We start from the raw sequence: 15,578 nt of genomic DNA, 5'->3' as shown, positions 1-15,578 counted from the left end.
CATAATCTTCCTTTTTTTGTGATTGACAAAGTGGCCAGTAACCATGAAATACCTACATCAATTTTGTATGTGTTTCCCATTTTACTCTAACCCACTGTACAAGTAAGTTTTTTCCTATCAAACCTACCTGGCCTAGAGCCCTTTTCCAAGAATACCTAAACAATGCTTTAGTTGGTTGCCAATATACAATTATAAAAAGTTTTGATCCTGTTATACAACTAAATATATCAAGATTTAAATGCACCATCTATTAGTTGGTGTTACATGTTTTTGATCGTCATTAAGAAAGTTAGTTAGTTATAGGTTTGAGATTAGTTTGCTGGGACAAGAATCGTTAAATGTGTAGACAACTGCAATGAAATGGTTGCTACTTTTACGAAGCTACAACTCTTTGACAGCATTTAAAATGTTGTGGCCTTAATACCAGTTCTACCAAGGTAGAGTGTTATCACACTCTAATCTTCAATTTACCTGGCAAGCTTGACGAGAGAGGGTTGGCCCGAGGTATGCTGGAAGCTGGAGGAGGGGTAATGTTGTTCTCTCTTCGCGGAGTGACGACGCCATTGGTCGCAACACAGCTACTTGTTTCCGAAGGAGGCACCAGTACAGATTTTTGTGCAGTAGAGGGTGATAGTTCTGGTTTTACTTGGTTCACTTCTTGTACTAAAGACTTAGCACTCGCACTGTTCAGTATTCGCGGCGTAACAGGTTTCCGGGTGTTATCACAGACATTGCTGTTAGCAGGAGGGGTGGGTGTAAGAGCGGGTGTTGACACAAGCGTGGGTGTGGGTGTTGGTGTTGGGGATGGTTGTGGAGTTTGACGAGAAGCAGTTGCTGCATGGTTCACTTCTGTTGAAGGTTGACTGTGGCCTCTTGCAGAATTAACTGCAATAAAAAAACAAGCTAAATTAAATAGTTGAAATGATTTTTATTGTTGAACTATGTGTTGTTGAATATATTACCGAGACAACATCCACATTATTGCATAAATGGTTATAAACTTTATTCAATGAACTGTTCTGGCCAAAATCATGTAGTTAATTGCTACAAATTGCAGTCCATTCAAGTTCAGATGGCTTTCACTGCTGGTCAAAAAACTACTCAGGTTTCCATTTCAGTCAGTTGTTTGAAATAAATATTTTGGAAAGCCTTTGACTTTCTAAACTCAGAAAATAAGACATCAGCTGAAATTGTTGAGGGTAAACTCAGCATTGAACCCATTACAGTAATTGAGTTATTAGATAGCATGCATTCAGTAGAAGCAATCGTTTGAGTGTGGTATCCATATTTAGACTAATGCAAAATATATTGCATATCATTATTGAACTAAATAAAGTAGAGGAAAGGGTAAGAAGACAATCAGTAGCTCAACAAATAGAAGAAAAAAACATTAAGTTTAACTTATGCATCAATAAAATAAGAGTGAAGATTCATCAGAATAACACTGGTTATGACACCCAAACTTTATTGGCACAAAGACTACAGCATATTGCTGCTTAGCAGTAGCAGTAGGAGCAGATTCGAGTCCCCTTCTCCTGGCTCTGACCAACTGACGTCTGCATCCGAGATAAACTCTTGTTAGCAATCTCCCCAGTCCACCAATAGAAAGGCAAGATCCTTCCAGAGCATGAAAAAGTTCGCAGACACAGCTGATGAGCTGCATCAAGTACAAGCTGGTCTCAAATACAACTCCAGCTTGATCCAGCCAGCGCTTCGGTATTGAGTTTGCTAACACACCACCAAGCCTGGTAGGCATAACACTGCAGGGCAACCGATTGACGTGTATTATCAACTTTGAATATGGTGTACTGATGATGCAGGGAAAATTGCAACCGTCACCATCATTGATAGTTCCTAATACCCCAGCCTCATAATAGGAAAAACCCTGCTCTTATGACAAGCTCTAGAATCTTCCTGCCTCTGGTGTCGGTTTCCAGCACGCCTAATTCAACTGCCCTGGGGTTGACATCACCAGTGACAATAAATTTTCCACCAGCTTCTACCAGGAAGTCCTCTAGGAAATCATGGTTTGCCTAAAATTCGCTGATCAGGTCGTTCGGTATGAAGTAGCAGCTCACAACTGTGAAACTAACTCCCATCAACCAAACGAACCCCCAGACACCTTTACTGAGGGTCAGGAATTTTTGTTGATCCAGAATCCAGTTAGCCTAGGTGCCCAAGGTATCCTGGAACCAGCCTGGACTGTTTTGTTCGCAATATTGCTTATTATATAATAAATATATCCATTCCCACTCTCTAACTTGTTGGTCGAGGAGATTGTCCTCAAGGATACTCTTGGGGTGGTAATCATGCAAAAATTTCATTTATTATTTATTCTTTTACCGGGAATCTTCTAAAGCATCTTCGAAGACAAAAATAGGCTTTCTTACCAGGTGCACGCTCCAAAGAGTACGCGCGTCCAAGGGTACGCACTCTGAACAGACAAAATACTTTGTTGGGGCCCAGTGATTTGACTTAACACGTTCGCTACCAATTGCCACATATATGCGACGCTGCGGTCATTGCCATGGACCGTGGAATAAATTTTAATATTACACATGGACTGGGTGTCACTTGGTTAACAGTACGTCACTAATCAGAAATCCACAGACCAAGTGACGCACATATGCGACAGACATCCCTGTAGACCACTGCAGAAAATTCAGGGCCTTCAAATAGACCATTACGAAGATATAAGCTTTTGACACCAATGCAAATATGCGACGTCAGTCTATTTTTAATGTGACCAGTCTATGGGTAGAAACCGTCCATCAAATATGTGTGTCGCTGGTCTATATGAATTAAAAATTTAGTACTATTGTGGTAGTGAACGTGTTAATAACCCCTTTTTGCCACACTTTATACGACGACCAAACATCTTTAGAAGCAGGTGAAAACTGTCATCAGTTGAACTCTATTAAGGACCCAAAACCCCTTAAGGTTTTTGACTCGGAGAAGCTCAGTGGCATCTCACACCCAGAGCTCTAGAATTTGTTAATAATCATTTAAGTGGAGCTGTTCTTAGCAGCCACTGTGACCTTAATTTCCCAAAGCGCTTACTGCCTGACTACCTAGCTAACTTCATCTGCTGATATGTAGCAGTCAAGATCTTGGACTGGGTCACCTGTACCAGAGAGTAGAAACCACCCTCTCATGTTGCACTCCCTGACCAGGGTTCGAAGGAGGTGGCTCTGACGACAAGATAAAGAAACCCATCGGCAGTGTGAGGCCCACATCAGCCCCCGCAACACAACAGGACACTTCCAGGATCCTCCGGTCATCCACTAATGGTCGCCTTATACAACAAGCAGCGAATACTGCTGTCCATTCTAAACCCGGGTACCACACTGGGGCACCTAAGTCTCACCATGAAGTCTATGATAATAGCTACATGTAAAGAAATGTGCTGAAACAATGAAACTCACCTACAGGACCTTTGAACACTTGTGGATTCCTATGTAAAATTGCTTTAAGAAGTTCTGGAGTATTTTGTTCTTCAACTGGAGGTTCTGTCCCTGTGTAATGGTCCTTCAATTCTCTGTAAGAATAAAAAGTCATAAGAATATTAAAATACATGATAAGTAAAAGAATGGACAAATTACATTGAAATGTTTACATCTTTTACATACAGTAGACTCCCTCTTATCTGGACTCCTCGGGACCAAGGCCAGTCCGGATAACGCGTTTTCCGGTTAAACTGATGTCCCCAAAAACTCGTTAAAACGGACCGTTTGAATGCATACTGTATACAGTATTTGACTAAAATTTAGGAGAGCATTGAATTTAAACACGTGATCCCTGGTCTGAAATCTTTTCCATGAGTACAGTCGTTTCAGTAGAGCACACTTCCTACCGATTTAGTCCGGTTAAACCGATGTGCTGATAAAAATTGTTCGGTTAAAGAGATGCCATTTCTGCCGAGTGTAGTCCGGTTAAAAGGTGTCCGGATAAAAGTGAGTCTACTGTAATAGGAAACCAAGCTACTCAAGTGAGTATATTATCTGGAAAATGGAAAATATTTTTAACACCAAACATAATGAAAATTCATGTTATGTGAGTCGGTGGCTCAGTCGGTAGCGTCGCGGACTTCGGGCTCAAGGCAGCGATGTCGTGGGTTCGGATCCTGGTCACTGCCACTAAAATTTATCAGTACAGTTCACCTTTGTACTGTACCGGCTCACTCCTTGCTTTGCTGTAAACGATCCACGCACGGGCGCTTAGTCTATGTGGACGGGCAAATGCAAGGTTAAAAGAGGCTGCCAACCTCTAAAAAAAAAAATAATAATAATAATAATCTGGAAAATTGTTGAAGTTCAACAAGGCTAAATATTTTAAACTTTATTTAGTAAATAAAATAATAAATAAACAAAGTCCTTATTAGTCAGCGTACAGCTATATACATTTATCTAACCACTTAAGTTGTATGCCAAGGACAACATTTAAGGCCCTAGGCCTATACACAATCGGATAATTTATGACATTGATTTTACTTGTCTTTATGTGTTTAATCATTGTACGCTCTCATCTGAGATTTGCTATTCCAAGGATCCAAGTCTGCCTAATTACAAAGTTGTCCTTAAGTTACATCATCTGTCCTAAGGGAAGGCATTCTAATGTATTCAGCACAGACTTAACTAACCTCTACTTTGATTGTTTTTGCTGTAATAGTAATACACAGAGAGTAGAGGGTAGGGTGACTTGTTTAGACTGCATTCATGAATTGCTAATTTTGTAATAACAATGAGCACATTGAAACACAGATTCAACAGCATGAGCCCTATAACAATGAACTGCAGTCTTTCCGAGTTTAAACTTTTTTCCCCTAGGATGCTAGGCACAAGCCCGGGATTGTTTTTCACATTACTTCAGGCTAGACCTAGGGGTTGTTAAATATTAAGTACATAAGTACTCTTTCAAAGGTAAATAAAGATCTTAGAAATCCTGCAAATTCCTTAATCTATTCGGTATCGAGAATAGTGAGTAATATTTCAGAACTGGTATCGAATTGAGAAATTCTGTTATCGGCCTATTCCTATTAAAATACGTCAATTAATATTTGACTAAAATACGTAATTCAAGCCATGGCCTTTTAAGTTTTGAGACCGAGTTTGGCTTTGTTCCAGCTATGCGTAGATTGACACTGCTATTCGCTACTGCTGTGCTGCTACACTATTATAGATAGAACTTGCGGGTGGCGGCGAGTCTGCGTATTCTGTCAACGATTCTCGAATCTCGAATCCGAATCTTTTCTTAGGATTCGGTGGATTCGAGATTCGGATTAGACCCATCTGAGCTGCCTCGCCCGTGTCGTTTCAGTTGTTTATATTATATTCTGCCGATCTTACGTATTCTTGACAGTAAACTCGTAGTTGGACTTTATTTTTTATTTAATATACTTTAACTATGAAACAATATAAATAATCATTTAATTTGAAATAATAATTCTACTTCTAAATGGTAGGCCGATCATTTAAATATTCGATTCAAACCTATTTAAAAATTTTGAATTGAATCGAATATCTCAAATCGATATTCGATTAGAAAAAGTTCAAAGTTTGAATATTCGCACACCCCTATTTTTTACTGATGTTTGACAATATTTGCTGTCATAGTAAAACAAAACAAGATTATACTTACATGTGATCAGCGGAGGTTTGGGCTAAAGACTGCACCAACTGGGGCACAAGAGCTTCATCTCGCAAACTCAATAAAATGTGCGCCTCCTCGGCAACACGGGGATGAAACAGTAGCGACTTGTTACTCAGGGTCTGGGGGAGTGGGGAGGGAAGTGGCATTTCCGGCAGCACTGCAATACAAACAGCGTGTCTCATGTATTACAAGTAGGTAGTACGGATCATTTATGGCTAGTTTATGTGCAAATATTAGGTGGTAAAGTAAAACCTTGATTAAACATACTGATCAGGCCTAATCAACTACAAGTAGGTAGTGCAGGATGTCTAATGGTCATCCATGGTTAGTTCATCAGCCAACATATTAATGGTAGTAGAGATAAACTTCAATCAACCACTTATTACTACCCATTGGGAACTTTACCCAATACAAGTGCTGGGCGATTTGAAACAATACTGTGAGATATGGGGAAAAAGTCACATGTCTCTTCACTTATTACGATGAGACAGACAGTTGGAAAGACATAGACTCTACAATGATGAACTGACCACTAGGCTTTGCAGGGCCAAAAGTGATATAAGGATCAGTGGTATAGTGGACTAAGGTGTTGCAAACGCCTGCTGTAAAGAGGCTACGAAGATCTGAGTGGCTTGCCTTGAAACCTCTAGAGCAGCTGTAGACTTTCATATTAATAGAGAAATCTATCTATTATAGCTATGTTGGCTTTCAGCTAAACCTCCCGATTCTTGGGAATTGTTGTAAAAGAGAATGCGAGTTTGGTAGTATATAGGATTAGCTGCAGTGGTAATCCAGATCTTGATAAGACATGCACTGTCAGCATTTAAAACCGGATTATCTGAGAAAGCTCTAGCGGAAAACAATAGGTTCACTCTTAAGTGGGGCTCAGACTTTGTAACAAACGAGCTGATAAGTAAGCAAACCAGGGAGCAGAAACCCTGTTTTGGGCCCAGAACTGACAAGTGGCGTGGCTCACAGCATAGCACACCAGGGGGTCGTTAGTGGATGAATAAAGAATGTTATAAGCACTGGAAGAGTACAGAAGGCAATGTTCAGTCCAAGAGGATGCTTTTAGCTCCAACTGGTGCAGTAGAAATTGAGGGCTTAAATAATAGGAAGTGCCTGAGGAAGGCGGTAGGCATTATTAGCCCTTAGGTCTTTCTTGGCCACCTGAACATGATGGATATTCAAGTTGATAGCCTCTTGAGCAGGAAGTGTGCGAGGAGGATGAAACAGCCTTCCATATATTGTCTCAATGCTCAGCCCTGTTGAGAATACGGATGAGATCCCTCTGGGTGACTTGTAGTGGTCAAGGGAAATTCCAGGGAACAATCTTGAAGAAAATCTTAAGGATCATAATAATTTACTCTTGAGGATTAAGTCCCTGTCCTGATTCCTGAGGGTGGCACAACAAGATGGAAGTTGCTGTGTTGTAATCCCAGGCAGTGAAGAATGTTCCGGCATGGTTTTTTTAAATTGAAATACCTTTTAATCTAACCTAAACTTTCTCCCAAACAAGTGGTTCGGATTAACAGAGTTTAGAGGATTAGAGGGACTCTGTGTAGTGTAGAATTTTTCATAAGTATCAATGGCTAGTCCACGTGCCAATATATTTAAGATTGTACAGTATATCATCACTCCTTTACACATTTATCAAATTTACCAGTCACGGGATATGCCAATAAACTGTCACACTATATTTGGGTTTTGTAAGCCCCAGTGTAAATTATGGATTAGTACAGCTTATTGGATGGCATCACTTTTTTGAAGGTTGACTATAAGTTTCAAATCAGTTGTTCTGAAGGACAAGCTGAAGTTGTATTATTTTAGGCAAGGTAGAAAGCTGATGTAACCGATATGTATTACGATGTTAATTTTAAATTATGGAACCTCTATAGGCCTACAGGCTTCTTCAGAGGTCCTTTATTTCCAGGATGTTTGTAATATAATGTTAATTATACTATTTGTATAAGTTGTATATTTTTATTTTTTGTAAATTCAAAACTATAATTATCTGTAGCACTTTTGGAAATAAAGTCTATTCTATTCTATTCTGTTCAATATTTATTTTGTATTTTAATGGTCAGTATTCACATATATCCTTTTCAATTACTCTGTAATATATTTTAATATGGTAATTTTTTCAAGGCAAAGAATACCTGGAAACAATCTGTACTAAAATAAATAATGTAGTAAACCTATATACTTACAGTCTGTTAGGCTTGCAATGCCTGCCAGTGTTGTTATAGGGACACTTGGAATTTCACCGTTCATCTTAAATTACTGCCTACCATTGTCATGGGGGTTCCTTTCATGATCCCTGTAACATTTGAGATAGTTAAGGATCTAAAACAATATGTATAAGAGAACATTATTAATCAGGTAGACAGTGATACAAACCTTTGATTGTTATAAAATAACCTGATAGTTAATGGAGAAGTAAACTTATTATCAACTTTAAATTATCTTCAGAGTAGTCATGTGAATAGTGTTTGGTTTCAAATGGACATTAATTATAAGTTATTTGTTCTCATTTCAGTTAAAATTTGTATTCAAATCCTCTTAAACAAAAGCATGTCTTATAAACAATCAAACATGCATAACTGACCTAAAACTAATTGAAAGAAGTACAAAAATTTATCGGCTCGCCCAATGAATTCTACAAAGTTGCTTAAGTGATGGCTTTAAATTAATAAAATTGTAGCTGTTGAGTGATAAAGTAACTTCACATTTATTTACGTTTAGTTTTAAAGTATACCAGGAAAAAGCAAATGTAAAAACTATATAATTATGGTATGTTTTTAGATAGTTTTAGGCTTTTGGGGCTTTTCAAAAGAAATAACTAGTAGATTACAATAATAATTTCAATTTAAAAAACATTCTTGAACTTTACATATGTACTAAACATCCAACTAATATGAACTTTACATATCAATTGCTAAAAGTATATGTGATTGTTTGTACAAATAATGGTTTTTGCTTTTAGCCAAGTCTTAATCTCCTTATCTTCAGCTATCCCTCGCTTCGGCTTTTCCCTCCCAAAAGAGTAATTTCGACAATTTTGTGTGTTATTTCCATGTGGTATGACTGTAGTAACGAATATGAGACAACCCCTTTTGAACTCTATATGCATTCATAAAAAAAGCGTCAGGCTCAAGGCACTTACAAGTGACTGAACTTTATTATTGTCTTAGCATGCTACATCCCCTGAGTTTATCTCCTAATTTTTGTATCTCTCTGCTACCCCTCAAGGCAGTATCGCTTTATCCTACATTTTAGTCACAGTAGTGTGAGGAGAGGTCCTGTCAAAGACAACATGAGTCACGCTCGGACATCGATGTGTACGCTAATAAAATTACTTATTATACTAATAAAATCTGACCATTACAATATTACTGATTAAATAATCAGAAAACTAAAAACTTATCCTTAAACCTGAATTTAATAACTTCTTAAAAATGTTGATATGTCGATACAAAAATGTATCAAATCTCCGTACCGGCAACTGAAAGATTCTTAACACTGATAATTTTAATTTGACCAAATTTGCTGTAAGGATTACTACACCAACCCGTCTTCATGTACTTTCACATAGTATGCAATTTTGGAACTGAAAAATCCTGAATATCTCCCACAGTAACGGAAACATCACCACTGTCTTCCGTGGTCGTGAAAAAATCCTGATATTGTTAAGCAGTAACAGAAACATTATAATCGTCTCCCATGATCGCAAAACAGTTATCATCAATTCTTCTAACAAATCACGCGGCTGTCTCGACATCATCATCGTCTCTTGCGGTCACAGAAACGTCATCGTCGTCTCCCGCGGTCACGGAAACGTAATCGTTGTCATGCGCGATCGCGGAAAAACAATAAAAAAATGTCGTGGCCATTTAGAATTTGTACATCATTGTCTCCTGCGCTCACGGAAAAAGTCATCGTCGGCATGAGGGATCCAACAAAATCACTAAAAAATCCCACGTCCGATTGGACATCATCATCGTCAACCGCGGTCACGGAAACGTCATCGTCGTCATGTGCGATCGCAGCAAAATCACTAACAAATCAAGCGGCCGTTTGGACATCATCATCGTCTCCCGCGGTCACGGCAATGTTATCATCGTCTCCCGTGGTCACGGAAACGTTATTATCGTCATGCGTGATCGCGGCAAAATCACTAACAAAATCTCACGTCTGTTTGGACATTATCCCGCAGTCACGAAAACGCCATCGTGATGGAAAAGCTGGTGACAGGGTAGCGCGATGAGTCGCAACACTTGACTGGGAAACGGGGCCTGACGATGGTTTGCGACACCAAGCTTTAACAGCTTTTTTTTGACTGGGACGGGTGGCGTCGTCCTGTAATCCAGCTACTAGGAGGTCACGAATTGTGGATATTTATAGGGATGCACTGTGGATGCGATGCTCACTGGTGTGGATTAACGTCCGCACTAGTGAGTACTACGACTATCCGCAGTACTATCCTGATAATTAGACCAATTCGTAAATTACAAGGAAAAATGTGGTTCGGATTCCACTATAAACTGTAGGTCCCTTAGTTGCCATTAGCTGTATGGGCTATTAATTAACAGCTGTGTCTAAGGAACATGTCGGCCTTAGTCACTAACAAGACTACAAGATCGCGCCACTCATCCTACACTCATCCTTCACTCATATTTGGGTTAAAATACGCACATAGTGGCGTCCCCATCTTAAATAATTGATAATTGATTGATTGATTGAAACACGGCTTGATCGCCATCGCCCTACGCTTGTGTGAACGGCTCCATTTGACCCTGTGGTCCGCTACCCAGTCCTGCTTACCTAGTCAGCTAGATAAGTCGCTCATGTGAACCGGGCCTAAGCAGTACCTGCTGATGGTACCTAGGTTCCATTCACACATTGCTTGTGTAATGCAATTGTAGGGGCAAGCAAAAGAAGTGGTAAAAGTACTCAAACTTCAGAAAATGAAACCGCATACTCATAAGGAGCACCAGCACTTATGGAGAAAACTACCAATCTTCCAGAGAATTGTATAGGAATTCTAACAGTGGAGCCACTACACCTTTGAGTGCCTTCTGTTAAGATTAAAAACAGTGTTCCACATCTAAGCACCTGAAGCCATTGCCATGCTAATAAAACAAGAGCTATGCAGGATCTCAATATCCCCCGGCACCAAGCAGAATACTCAACCCCTTCCCTGCGTCCCCAACAAATTCTTCAACAAGCTACCTCCAGGAATTCGATACCGGTAACTTGAGGATCGGAAGTTGAAAATAGCTTTGAAAGACTTAATGATAATAACAACTTATTAGCCTACGGCACTGCTGGAAAGAGCCTTAACAACGATCTGAAGTGAGTCAATAAACTATTTTTGTACTGCCCGTCCACCTTGTACGCCTTGTACTGTTTGGTTTGTATGATGTCCGTTTTGTTTGTTTGTTTTTTGTGTATTTTTTTTTTAATAAAATTTTACAAAATCTATTACCTCTACCAAAGGATCAATGACAAAGGCTAATGAATATGAATAACATTTGAAATAGCTTATACTAATACCATTACTTTTTTCTGAAATGGCGACCATACGAAGGCAGTTATTTTAAGCCAAGTATGAATGGAGATGAATGGCGCAATCTTACTGACTAAGGCCGCCATGTTCCTCAGACAGGACTGTTAATTAATAGCCGATACAGCCAATGGCAACTAAGGAACCAACAGTTAGGTTGTAGAATCCGAACCACATTTTTGCCTTGTAATTTACGAACTGCTCTATAATTATCAGGATAATACTAAGGACAGTTGTAGTACTCACTAGTGGGGACATTAATCCACACCAGGGAGTATTGAACTTAAAATAAATAACTTGAAGAATAGGCCTATACCTGACATATATGTTGATAACTTAAAATTTAAATCCTTACCATAAATAACAAAACGAAGCATCAGAGAGGCCTACAGTTGAGTAGGTGGGCCTACTTGAACACCCATCATACTTCCATAATGTTCTTGTTTTATGTTCCAACCAATTCAACAGTACCTACAACAAATTTCTCAATGGTTAACTAACTATAGACCAACCTAAATTCATAAAAATAATAAAAGTTGGCCTGAGTATGAAACAATTAGGCTAGCTTACAGTGCCAAGAGATTTGGTCTGTAGGTACGGTACTACAATGACAGTCATATATACACATCAGTTTGAAATTCATTATGGTACTTAAATGGCTATACGAAGGAGCTGATTATAGGCTGAGGCGTTTAGGTTGGGCCTAGGTATGTTTAAGCCACTATTATTGTCATATCTGATTTACACCAATTCAAATCCACAATACGTCTATGAGAAGTTGAAGTGGGCAGCGATAGCTCTAGTGCTAGGTTGGGTTAGGTTGAGTATGTTCAGGTAATTGGGACTTTAACCTAACACAACCTCACACATGCGATGCTCTAGTAAGGCATTCTTCTAGGAGCTGATACATAAACAATCAAACCCTTATCAAATTACCTTAATTCTTGTACTGTTGCACTACATAAATTTATTACTGTATAGTTTAAGATATTTTAATCAAATAAAAACTTAAATAAAGCTTATTTTATGCTCTTTGAGACTTAGTAATTGTTAATTCAATGAAATAGTGGAATCATAAGGTTTTATTTTCTTTAGAATTGTTAATAAAGCTGGGGTTTCCGTTTTCTCTTGTGGAGGTCTACTATAAAGTCCTGAACCGCTTGAGATATTTTAATAAATAAAAAATCAAATGAACGCTAATTTTTCCCTCTACAATCCACTTGCCCCAACATAAGTAATATGCAGTGGAAAGCTACAATACAATAAGGGGGGGGGGGGTGTAGGCTACACTTACCTCAGATCAAGGGGGAAGTGTACACCCAAAACATCATTTTAGGAAAAATATCCTCAAAAACACAAAATTCATATTTTTAACAAAATAAAAAAGAACACCTATACAAAACATTCCAAAGAATAAGCTCAGCAAATTTTTATTTTTATAGCACCTACGGGTATTTTTTAATCTGTGGTCAAAGTTGTACTATATGTGGTTTCGGGCGCACGCTCCTCACTTGATTCAAGTTAAGAGTTTTTTCGTAAACCTTTGCTCGGTAAAGTAACTTAAAACCTTAATATTTTAAATTGTAATTGACTTAGGCCCTATATGTTACTAAATTAAACCTAAAAAATACTATATTTACAAATTTAGTTTTTTCTTGTGATTCAAGCAAGAGATAACAAAGTTTTCTTTATTCTTACATAATTATCAGTGGGGCGTACCTACACTTGTCCCATGGGAAAAAGTACACTTGTTCCTAACGTGTTTTCACACAGGGTACGTGTACCCCCCTCTAACTCCCCAAAATTGACTTTTAGGGCTATAACAATTTTATTTTTGAATTCCCCTTCAAAAAATTATCAAGATCACCAAATTTCAGTTAGTTAGGCCTATCCTTCTATTTCAATTTCTAGTAATTTTTTTAATTTTCCAAGAGGCACTTGTGTTTTGAGCAGAAACCTAAGAGGTTCTTAAACACGTCTAAACTTATAGAAATAATAGCAAGAGAATTTTTTAGTGAATATAATTTAAAAGAGCATAGTTTGAAATAGGTACCACCTTTGGCCAAGTTTTCATATTTTTTGGTTAATTAACAAATTTATTATTAGCTGGAAGTCCACTTGCCCCGGGCGTATACTTACCCCACTTGACCTAATTGCTACGATACACATTACATACAAAAACCTGGGTGTTCTATAAGTTAACCCTCCAAGTGTCCATAGTTTAGGCCTTAATGTCCACCTATTTTTGGCGCATTTGCAAGGTTTTATTAAAACGGATCTGAGAAGCTTAAAACAATGTTAATTCTAATGTTCTATATACCATTTTGTTTGGAACATCATGGGCTTCAATATTATTTATAAAACATAAGGAACATTTTTTCAAAAAAAAAATTTTTAGGTAAAAAAAATATAATTTCGAAAATTTTCAAAAAAAAAAATAAGTTCGCGCTCAATGAAATTGTATAAATTATATGCCTATAAATATTTGAAAATAGCCACTTTGTTCTAAATTTTATGAGGATTACAAATATATAATAATATAAGGAAGTATATTTGCAAATAAATAAGTTATGGGCAAAAAACTGATTTCAGTACATAGCGTTTAGCTAAGAATGCATAGCCTAACCATAGCTAGGAATCTGGCTGATAATTTACATCAATATCACTACCTACTTCTTCAGGATCATCAACCAGCACTTCAAAACCACTTAAATCTTCTTATAATGCACCACGTATATCACTACTTTTGATTTTTAACACTAAAACAATGATAAACGTAATAAAACACATCAGTCATCGGTCCGGGGGAACCTAGCTGTTTACAAATACACGCACGTCAGCTGTCTGCTACAATATTTTCGGAACTAAAATGAATAGCGCTTAGAGACAGACCTCTGGAGAAAGCTTAGAATATTACGGAAAGAACGATACCTAACTCGATCCAGTTCAATCCGATTCAGTCAGTCATAGAGCCTTCGCCGTAAACGATGTCTGCGTGTCGAAAAATCGACAAGTAACACTACACAAAGTGTGCTGCTTGTCGAATTTTCGTCAAGTAACACTGGGAGGGTTAATGGGAGATCTAGACCAGAGGTGATCAAACGTTTGTTAGGGTAAGTTTAGGATTATTATATCACTGTCCAAAACTATGTGAAAGAATGAAGGCAAATTCCACAGCATGATTACCTAGTACAGCTACTATCTTATGCAGACTTTACTTAACTAAAATATGCGTTGTCAAAATAAAACTGGTACTGTACAATAAATTCATATTAATAACTAGGTACTGTTTTAGCTGTTTTATTTAGCACAGCTTTTACTGTAAACTTACAAAACTAATTCAAAAAGGTTGGTTTATCCAGCTAGTAGTCATTAATTCAGAAATCTGGTCCCTGATTTAGGTAGCTGATGTACACATTGCCAACTGTATGAGGTACTATACGAGATATAGTTACTTAAAATAGTAAAAAAGTTGACGTGAATGTGACGTATTACAGTGGATTTATCAATATCATTAGGCCTAAATATTTCTAAGACACTCAACATAAGTAGCCTAGCCTATAATTAAAAAATAAACTGATGGAAATTTGAATTTGGGATGGATAATCAAATCAATGGGCCAATGTATTCATCTGTTTCCACATTAGATCAAAAACACATATGATAATTACGGTATATCTAATGAATTCAGTAAATTAGCAGGCTGTTCTAAATTTATTGTACAACCTGTGACCTACATTACAAAAAACCTAAGATCCGTTTAACATCCTACACTTAACTTAAGTAGCCTATATAGAATATTTCCATGTGTAGGCTATTTATATTTGAATTGAATACTTTTAAGGTATAACTTAAATTTGTATGATATGTAGGCCTATCTCAGAGTGGGCACTTAAATCTTCAAAGCCCCTGCTCGGCTTAAAGTTGGTTTCACCTAATGCAGATAGGTTTTATAACAACCGTCAAAATATTGCAGAAAATTATTGTATACAAACATTTAAGCAATGGAGGGTACACTAATTGTATAGGTCTATGAAGAACTAAGATTGTAACATGCAACATGCCTTCGACGTTGACCATCTCCAGTTGTAATAAAAATTTCATGTTGTTAGCCTCCGGATCACTGGTATAGTATTAAATGATAATCGGTCCCAATGGGAACTTCATCAGGCTGTCAAGGACATAAAATTTCGTTCCAGAGGAAGTCGTTGAAGTTAAAATCCATCGAAGTCACTCATTTAATTACACACAAACAAAAAGGTGATCAATAAATAAACATTACAAAAACGCCAGTACCAGGAAGGCAGTCCAAAAAACAAAAACACAAGGAGGGCAGTCCAGACCTTCCTCTCGAAAGAAATTT

The 15,578-nt window shown here is 37.7% G+C and overlaps 1 protein-coding gene across 1 annotated transcript in view; it reads right to left on the bottom strand.

Moving 5' to 3' along the window:
* Window positions 1-15,578, bottom strand: part of LOC128997845 (nipped-B-like protein B) — a 74,524-nt gene that overhangs the window by 53,898 nt on the left and 5,048 nt on the right. Inside the window, exons 2-6 of the mRNA XM_054423601.1 lie at window positions 11,571-11,686; window positions 7,860-7,969; window positions 5,638-5,806; window positions 3,426-3,538; window positions 472-885 (exon numbers count right to left, since the gene is read on the bottom strand). Of these exons, the coding sequence (XP_054279576.1) occupies window positions 472-885; window positions 3,426-3,538; window positions 5,638-5,806; window positions 7,860-7,923 (760 nt within the window). The 5' untranslated portion in view covers window positions 7,924-7,969; window positions 11,571-11,686. The remainder of the gene's footprint in view (window positions 1-471; window positions 886-3,425; window positions 3,539-5,637; window positions 5,807-7,859; window positions 7,970-11,570; window positions 11,687-15,578) is intronic.

The sequence above is a fragment of the Macrosteles quadrilineatus genome, unplaced genomic scaffold, assembly GCF_028750875.1.
Source record: "Macrosteles quadrilineatus isolate MER2022 unplaced genomic scaffold, UCM_ALF_1.0 Scaffold_7__1_contigs__length_78375512, whole genome shotgun sequence".
NCBI lineage: Eukaryota > Metazoa > Arthropoda > Insecta > Hemiptera > Cicadellidae > Macrosteles > Macrosteles quadrilineatus.
The sequence above is the reverse complement of the archived record's forward strand: the minus strand, read 5'-3'. Positions and strand labels throughout refer to the sequence as shown.